The sequence below is a fragment of the Protobothrops mucrosquamatus genome, unplaced genomic scaffold, assembly GCF_001527695.2.
Source record: "Protobothrops mucrosquamatus isolate PMUCROS unplaced genomic scaffold, P.Mucros_1.0 scaffold708, whole genome shotgun sequence".
In the NCBI taxonomy this organism is placed as follows: domain Eukaryota; kingdom Metazoa; phylum Chordata; class Lepidosauria; order Squamata; family Viperidae; genus Protobothrops; species Protobothrops mucrosquamatus.
This window is the reverse complement of record NW_015386989.1, coordinates 153,045-161,727: the sequence shown is the minus strand read 5'-3', so window position 1 is coordinate 161,727 and position 8,683 is coordinate 153,045. Positions and strand designations below refer to the sequence as shown.

Sequence of the window (8,683 nt, the reverse complement as noted above, 5' to 3'; positions counted from 1 at the left end):
TTGTGCAAAGTGCTACAATCGCGCGGTTACCAGAGGGGTGGGGTTGCAAAGAGGCCGATTAGCCCAGGCGGAAAAATGTGTGTGCTGAAAAATGCCCCCTCGGCTTATACTCGAGTCACCATTTTTTCCCAGTTCTTTGTGGAAAAATAGGTCCCTCGGCTTATAGTCGGGTCGACTTATACTCGAGTATATACGGGTACTTATTTTTTCTGAAAGACCAGATCCTTTTTAAGAATTGGTAGGTTCTGCTGCTGTCCAGGAAAGAGAGACAAGCTCATTGCCTCAGCGTAACTGCAGCAGCAGCAGGGATTTTGGGCGTGGGTGCAGTGAGGCTGAGACAGAACTCTGCTCAGCAAGCCCTCTTCATGGCTGCAAGTAAACTGTGCAGGACTCCTTGTGAGCCTGGAGTTTTTAAAATGTAATAATATTGATGTTTTATTGCATGTTTATTTTGTTAAATATTTCGCAGTTGAATTTTATTATAATTAAGCAGGTTTGAATTTATACCACACTGATTTAAAAATAAAGTTACTGTCATGGCTGCCTTTCTGCTAGCCAAGCATCGCAAGCTGATTGCCTGACATTAGCAAGGGGGATGGGTGGGTGGGAGGGAGGGAAGAGGGGATGGGAATGCAGGGAGGAATTCGGGGAGGGATGGAAACCAAGCTGTGCTGGCCAGAAGCGTGAGAAGCAACAGCCAGCCCCAGGCATGCAGAGCTGGAAAGCCCACGAATTGAAGGTCGGTTGTTACCCAAACAATACCCAAGTACCCAATTGGACATTACTTGGTAACAGGGGGATGGCTGGGGGGGAAAAAAAGTTAATTGCATTGTTTGCATGCGAAAACGCCAGATCCAGCTTTGCTATTTCTGTAACTACTTAAGCTTTAGTAAAGTATATTCCAGGAGTCTTTCTTTGCTAGATGACTGAGTGGGATGGTTGACATTAAGTTGGACCTGGCGTTTTCGTATACAAACAATACAAACTGCTGTATCTTTGCCAAAAGCCAGATGAACCAGGCAGGGGGAAGGAACACAGGCAGGATTCTGCTTTGGGGGGAAGGGGAGGGTTGTAGAGAAGAACTGTACCTCTTCCATTACTTCTTCTTTAAGGTAGGCAAATGGGACACCCAGAAGGTGAAGTGGTCTCTGTCTCTTCCAACTAACAGAACTGGCAAACTGCAAAACCAGACAAAGCATTCCTATAACAGGCGTAGCAGGATGTGACCTACTTCCAAACCTGTCCCATCCCATTCCAGACAAGCAGAAAAAGATCATGGTGAGTTTCCACAAAAACTCAAGCCCTTCTTCGATTGGTACCTCCATTGCTATGTCATCCTCCTTCACAACCATAAAGACTCGTGTGCCATTAGTAGAGGTCACATTGATGTAGTCCTGCAGGATGGGTGGACGTTTGAGGATCTTCCCGGATTCCTTCTTCCCTGGAGGTGTGTCATGCAGCAGGACTATGTCACTTATTTCCCCCGGATCTGCGACATCAGGTCTTGGATTCCTACCCAGTTAGAGTAGGGAAAGAAGAACAACTCTTACCAAACCCTTGAAAAGGCAGCACACAGGCTTCCTCCAGTGGTCTCCAGATTATAACTCATCTGGTTGGTCATGAAAAGTAATGTAATTTCAAGTATCTGGAAGGCACATGCTCTGTGCCAAAGGGAAGGTATATGCTTCTGTAACCACATTTCACAACCTTATTTATAACTCATCTTCCTTTAGTAATGTGCTCCCAGACCCTTCTCTTGCTGCCCACTATCCTCCCTCAGTCTTGGGCTACCAAACCTGGACTGCAAGGTGGTGGACAACCACTAGATGGCAGTCATTATGGCTTTCGTACCTGTCCGCTGTCATCTAATAGTCAACAGTAACTCAGTGCAGTAGCCTATCAAATCCTATCACTGTCCTATTTAAAAAATGTATTTTGATGGAAAAAGACACTATTTTTATTATCTGGGATGCCTTTGGATCTTACAAATGTCCCACTGCAATGGTGAAAAACAACTGGGGAAGCTCCTCATACTTCCTATGAGGGCAGATCTAGTATCATTCTGACTTTGAGGGTTTGGTTGAGCTGCCCAACTGAACAAAACCCTCTTTAACACCGACCACCTTGAGCATGTTTTGTTAGTCTTGATGAGCTAACCTTGCATCCAGGTATTCAGAAAGGGCATTAGGAGAAAGAGTTGGTGCTGAGCTATCTTGTGGTGAGTCTTCAGAGACAGTTCTGTTGAGCTGCCCAAAGTCCAGCCTTTTCACAGCTTCAAGTCGTCGCCGCTTTGGTTTTGGTGCTGTCGGAATGCCAGGGAGCAAAGAATAGCTGTTTTATTTGTAAATAGGCCTTCCTCAGCCTGGTACTCTCTAGCAGGGCGGGACCTCAGCCCCTATAATTCATCAGCCAGTTCAGAAATTTTCGTTCCCAACTCCAATGGATTTTCCCAAATGTTGTCATTTTTCAGAAATAAAATAGTTTTAACCCTCTGCAAGGCTTAAGGATTTGAATATTTTGCCCACGTCCATGTTTTGAGTATCATCACCCCACTGGCCATGCCCTTGCAGCCCCCAACAAAGAAAAGCTATCCATCCCTGGTTTAGACAAGTATTTCTGTCTCCTGTCAGAGAATCTGAACCTCTTCTGGGAATCTTTGTTGAATTTATTTGCTGCCTATTTCACTGTGAGGCTACTTTAGGCAACTCACAACAATAAAAACAGAGAAATAAAAAGTGTAAATATAACAGTAGCAAATTCTAATGGAAAGAATAAACAATGAAAAAGAAAACAATGAGGATACAGCGATATGACAATAAAAGACAGGCATGTAGGGAAGTGGGAATGAGAGAGAGGTGGGGTTTGCTGTCAATTCAATGCTACTCCTCCACCGAGTCCCCATCTTCATCCAAAGGTAAGTTCCAATGATTCCCAGGGACTCTGGCTGTGACCTTTTTAGTAGCTGTACCAGACTCCTGGATTTTCTTTTTGAGAGCATCCTGTCTCCCTTCTTTACTGGCAGCTTCCCTAAAATTGGAAAATCCTTTATTTTTAGACTGTTTGAAATGCTTGGGAGACTGAAATTACTCCAAATCCTTGAGGGATAAAAATTTCTGCCACTAATTCTGCCAGTTTATCCCACCTCGAGGGATAAAAAATTATGCCACAAGGCTGAAAAGTTTGCTTTGCAACATGCCAACTTCCTCTTTAAAGGGCCCAAAGAAGTATCTGGGAAGGCACTGTTGCCAAAAGATGTCATCTTGCCTTTTGCCCCAACACCAAAGAGCACAAGCAGTCCATGTCATAGCTACAGCCTCTGTAAAGTCAAATTGCCTTCAGCTCCTTAATTAAACTCTAAATGTAACAGCCATCTTTTTGTAAATCAGCAGATAAAACAAAACACCGTCACTTTTATTGTACAATGGACTTTAAAACTCACTGTGAGCTGTGCCAACCTTCTGGATCAGATGATCTGCATGATCTTCTACCATTTCTGTGATTGTTGGGGGGTGTTCTGGCCCCTCACATTTTGGGTCACCTTCACCCAGCGTCTTCTTGGGGGAAACCTGGTTTTGGCCATCTTTTTCCAGACAAAAATGGAGGTCCCCAGCAGAGAGCGCCTCTTCAAATGTGCGCTTTTGGCTTCGGAACTTTGAGACCTTATTGCATCCTACTGCTAGGGTTGGACCTGCAAAGAATAGGACAGCAGTCAAACAATTCACATGTTGAAACAAATCTCCAGCTGGGTTGAGCAAACCAATTCATATTCCTCGACCATGCCACGGTTTAGGCAACGATAGATTACATGGGCCAAATCTGGTCTCAAAACCATTTCATCTAGCCCAAGTAAGATGAAAAGTTTGCTTGTACGCTCTTATAGAGAACAGTACTCTCAACTGATATGCATGGAAATACCCTCTAGTCAGGACATATGGTAGATAATTAGAAAAGGGAGACCATTAATTGCTTTCAGGTCACTGACAGCCATAACTGAGACAGATGAGATTTTCCCAGGGATGATCTGTGTCCCCTCTGGTCTTCCCACGGTGCATTCACTACCACTGCAATTGAGTCCATCCACTTTTCTGCCTCTCTGTCCGCCTTTCCCAGCATCTCCAGAGAGCTGGGTCTTCGCATGTCCGAAGCAGGACAACTTGAGCCTGGTCATTGATGCCTGGAGTGAGAGCTGAATCCGTTTGGGTTTTTTTAAAACAGGAATTGGCTCGAGGTGGCATTCTGGGAGCCTTTTCCAAGGCACCCGGGCTGCCGAGATCCAGGGCACCTCGGGATGGCAGCAGAGATGCGGCGGGCATTTGCTGAGCTGCTCACGAAGGGCCCAGATAAAGGGGAAGCTGCAGCCCCAGAGCTGCAAGCCGGGACGGCCCCGCCTCCCTTCGCCGTGGGGAGCCGGCAGCGCCTTCCCCGAGCGGAGAACTTCTCGTCCTGGGAGGCGGCAGAGTCCCTCGTACGAGCCCTCTCCCCACCTCCGCCCCGGGCCTCTGCAGCTCGTCCCTCTTCGGGGCGCGTCGGGTTTTGTCCCCGAGTCCCGAAGAGGCGGCGTTAGCGCATCACGCCCTCGCGGCCTCCCCCGCTCTGCCCACCTTCCAGCTCCGCCAGGACCTCCAGCTCGTCGGCGAACTGCGCCTCGAACTCGTCCTCGATGCCGTACAGCTCCCGCTCGCCCTCCATCGCTCGCCCCCTCCGCTCCGCTTGGCGGCGGGAAAGAGGAGCGCCCGCCGGGGCCGCCCCCTTCCGGCCGGAGAACCAGCCTGGCGCGCGCAAAACCTGCACTTCCTGGGGAGCCCCCCAGCCATCCTCCGCTCCCCCAGGGAAGCGCTGATTGGTCCGCGCGGGCCGGGAGGCGGTGCTCGCGGGGAGGGGGCGCCTTCGCCGACAGCTGGGACCGGGGCAGGTGGGTCGGCCGCTCGCCCGCTCGCTCGCTCGCTCGCCGGCCCCTCCCTGTGCGGCGCGCGGGTGGGGGAGGCCTGGCCGCTTTGCCCAGGCTGGCGGCCCTGAGCCGGACCCGCCGCACCGAGGGGCGAGGCGTCGATGGCCGGGGCGCGCCAGGGATCGGCCGCGGAGGCTAGACTGCGGCGGCGGCCCCTCAGCCCAAATCGGGGGGGCGGGCCCGGTTGTCCTTGCCACGACGTAGCCCAGGCTGGGGAGTGGCGGGAGGAGCGAAGGAGGCTCGGGGAGCCCCGCGGCGGCCCCGAAGGAAGGCGCGCGAGGCTGCTTCCCCGGCCCCAAACTGCGGGCTGGGCGAACTTGTGAATGGCTGGAGAGCAGAGCTCCTGCCCACGCGCAGAGTTCTTTCTCCCTGACTGCTCAAAAAAGGCGGGTGGCCGCCCGTTAGACAAGTTCTCTGCTAGGCCTAGTTGCTCTCAGTGGGGAACACAACCGTATTTATTTATATTTTATTTATTTATCAAATTTAGGTGGTGCCCATCTCACTTTGCTTGACCCAGGGGTTGCCCCTCGAAAATGGTCGGGGGTGTGCCCAGGAGCCTTAAGGACTGGTTTTGCAGGTCTGGTAAAAGGTAATAAGGTACTGTGCAGTCAGTTTTCATATAGGCTTGGTGGCTATTCCAAGACTGCAAAACAATGGGCAGCCCTGGGGCCTCGGGCTGCCCCTTATGCCATAAACCACAAATTTAAAAATTACAACACTGGGATTCACACAACTCACTGAATTTGCAAATGAGAACAGGATATACATTTTGTAAGAAATAAACTCAAACCAAACAAGTCATGTTTAGGACTATGAGGAAGAGTTTTCTGGTGATTAAGATCTACCAACCATGGAATAGGTTGCCACAGAAGGAATCTGTTCTTCGGGTGTTTTCAAAGAGGCTGAATAATCATCTGAAATGATACCGCAAATCTTGCACCAAGAAGCGATGGGGCTAGATGGCTTTCCAGCTCAGCTTTTATGGTTGTGGTCAGAATGACTTGTTTTCAGATAAACACAGACTTTTTACTAGTAGTGGATCATTTACATGTCTAAGTCTTAATGCAAGACTTGCATTGGCACAAAGAGAGCATCGGGCTCCTAAATTTTACAGCAAAACTGCTAATATTTCAAATATATATAAATTTATCTTGTTATTTTAGATATCAGAGCAAACTTCTACAACTTAATCATTCTTCAATACAAGGGATCAATTTTTCTCCAATAAAAAAGATTAGGTTTCATTGCAGCGGTTAACATGTACAATATACTTTTGTGGGAATAGAATAGAATAAGTTTCTCCTTAATTCGAGGTTGCTTCTCTTTTTGATCAGTTTCCAACCATTTTCTTGTCCTGCCCTCTGTTGCTTTGGAGAATAACGTGACCCCTCTCTTCTTTGTGGCAGCCCCTGAGATACTGGCACACTGCTATCATGTGTCCCCTATTTCTTCTTTTCTTTAGACTAGCCCAGGGGTAGGCAACCTTGGCTCTTTTTTAACTCGTGGGCTTCAACTCACAGAATTCCTGAGCCAAGGTTGCCTACCCCTGGACTAGCCAAACTCAAGTCCTGCAGCTGTTCTTTGTATGTTTTGGTCTCCAGACCTTTAATCATCTTAGTTTCTCTTCTCTGAATTTTTTTTCCAAATTCTCAACATCTTTTTTGTGATAGGGTGACCCAACTTGGCTGCAGTATTCCAGGTGTGGTCTTACTAAAGTTTTATAAAGCGATACTAATACTTCGTGTGATCTTGATTATATGCCTCTGTTTATACAACCCAGGATTGTATTAGCTTTTTTGGCGGCTGCTGCACACTGCTGGCTCATAGTCAAGTGATTTTCCACTAGGACTCCAAGGTCCCTTTCAAAGCTACTGTTTTTAAATAATACAGGTAGTTCTCAACTTACAGTCACAACTGTTGCTAAGTGAAACATTTGCTAAGTGAGTTTTGCCCCCTTTTATGACTTTTCTTGTCACATTTGTTTGCAGTTGTTAAATTAATAACATGGTTGTTAAGTGAATCTGGCTTCCCCATTGACTTGGTTTGTCATAATGTTGCAAAAGGTGATCACATGACCCTGGGACACTGCAACCATCATAAATATGAGTCAGTTGCCAAGCATCTGAATTTTGATGAGGTGACCATGGGGATGCTGGATTGGTCGTGCGAAAAACGGTCATCACTTTTTTCAGGGACGTAACTTCAAATGGTCACTAAATGAACTGTTGTAACTTGTGGACTACCTGTATACAGTTTAGAGGCAGAATAAGAATATCGTGGATGGAAAAGAAAATTTAACTTTTAAACTTTATTTCATTGTGACGTTTTCTGATTGTTTTTCAGAATTATTGAGCTTTACAGCATTGCCACCAGATATGAAAGAATTATTCTGACCCGATCCTCCCAAAGGTGACGTTTCAAAAGGCAACTGAACTGTCTTTGTTTTTTTCTTGAAGGTGTTTCACTTCTCATCCATGAAGCTTCTTCAGTTGTGACTGAATGGTTGGGGGAATGGAAAGATTTATATTACTTGCAGTCATCTGTTCATTAGCACTCTCTCTAAAAGTCATTGAGGCTACTTGGGGTTTATCTGTGCCTTCAGGGTCACCTGAATCAGAGTGTGGAAACTTCTTGGGACTGCTGAAAAGACTGTGTTGTAGACAGGTGGTGTCATATCCCTCCCCCTCTGTTGAGAGAGGGCTATTCAGCCTGTAACGTAGATGATCTTTTTGATCCTTCTTTCAAACCAGTTGTCCTATCTGTCCAGAATGTGGACTGTGTCATCAAAAGAGTGACATTTGTCTTTCAAATGCAGATAGACGATTGAATCTTGTCCTGATGTGTTCTCCTATTTTGTGCCATGCATTTGTGAAGTAGTTGTTTTGTTTCTCCAATGTACAGATCTGTACGTGTCTCAGTGCATTGTATTGTATATATCACATAGCTCAGTTTGTGTCTGTGTGTTTTATCCATGGGGTAGACAAGCTTCTGCCTTAGTGTATTTTTCGGTTTAAAGTGTGCATGTATGTTGTGTGCTCTTCAGCTATTCCTGAGCTTTTCAGATATTTCTGCAACATATCGAATAACAACATTGCTTCATTTGATAAAGTGACTAAATTAGTAGACCAGCGAAATGCTGTGGACATGGTATACTTAGATTTCAGTAAGGCATTTGACAAAGTAGACCACAACCTATTTCTTGGTAAGCTAGAAAAATGTGGAACAGACAACATCACCACCAGATGGATTTATAGCTGGCTAACAAACCGTACTCAACAAGTATTCCTTGATGGTACTACATCCACATGGAGAGAAGTAAGTAGTGGGGTACCACAAGACTCCGTCTTAGGCCCAGTACTCTTCAATATCTTCATAAATGACTTAGATGAGACTTCCGGTTTGGTGTCGTAGCTATACATATGCAGGAAGGCAGGACTCTGTCTTCTGCGCCCAATTTTGCCCTGCTGGGGGCCTAAAAGGGCCTAAAATTGCCCCAGAGAGGCGATAAAGAAGGAGGAGTGCCTCATCGATCACGGAGAGATCACAGAGAGATTCATCCGGCGTCACGTCATAGCCAGTTGGTTCCATCTCTGGCTATCGGGGGCGAGTCATTAGCCCCCGCGGAGAGGGCTCGCAACCTGGGCGTCCTCCTGGATGCTCGGCTGTCTTTAGACGATCATGTGACGGCCGTGGCCAGGGGGGCTTTTCATCAGGCTCGCCTGATACGCCAGTTGC

General features: G+C 47.1%; 1 protein-coding gene across 1 annotated transcript in view; it reads right to left on the bottom strand.

The window, feature by feature from the left end:
• The window catches only part of CHTF18 (chromosome transmission fidelity factor 18), a 54,912-nt gene extending 50,206 nt beyond the window's left edge, over positions 1 to 4,706 (bottom strand). Inside the window, exons 1-5 of the mRNA XM_015818254.1 lie at positions 4,602 to 4,706; positions 3,440 to 3,688; positions 2,158 to 2,302; positions 1,320 to 1,512; positions 1,089 to 1,178 (exon numbers count right to left, since the gene is read on the bottom strand). Coding sequence (XP_015673740.1) covers positions 1,089 to 1,178; positions 1,320 to 1,512; positions 2,158 to 2,302; positions 3,440 to 3,688; positions 4,602 to 4,689 — 765 coding nt within the window. The 5' untranslated portion in view covers positions 4,690 to 4,706. The remainder of the gene's footprint in view (positions 1 to 1,088; positions 1,179 to 1,319; positions 1,513 to 2,157; positions 2,303 to 3,439; positions 3,689 to 4,601) is intronic.
• Positions 4,707 to 8,683: the final 3,977 nt, after the last annotated feature.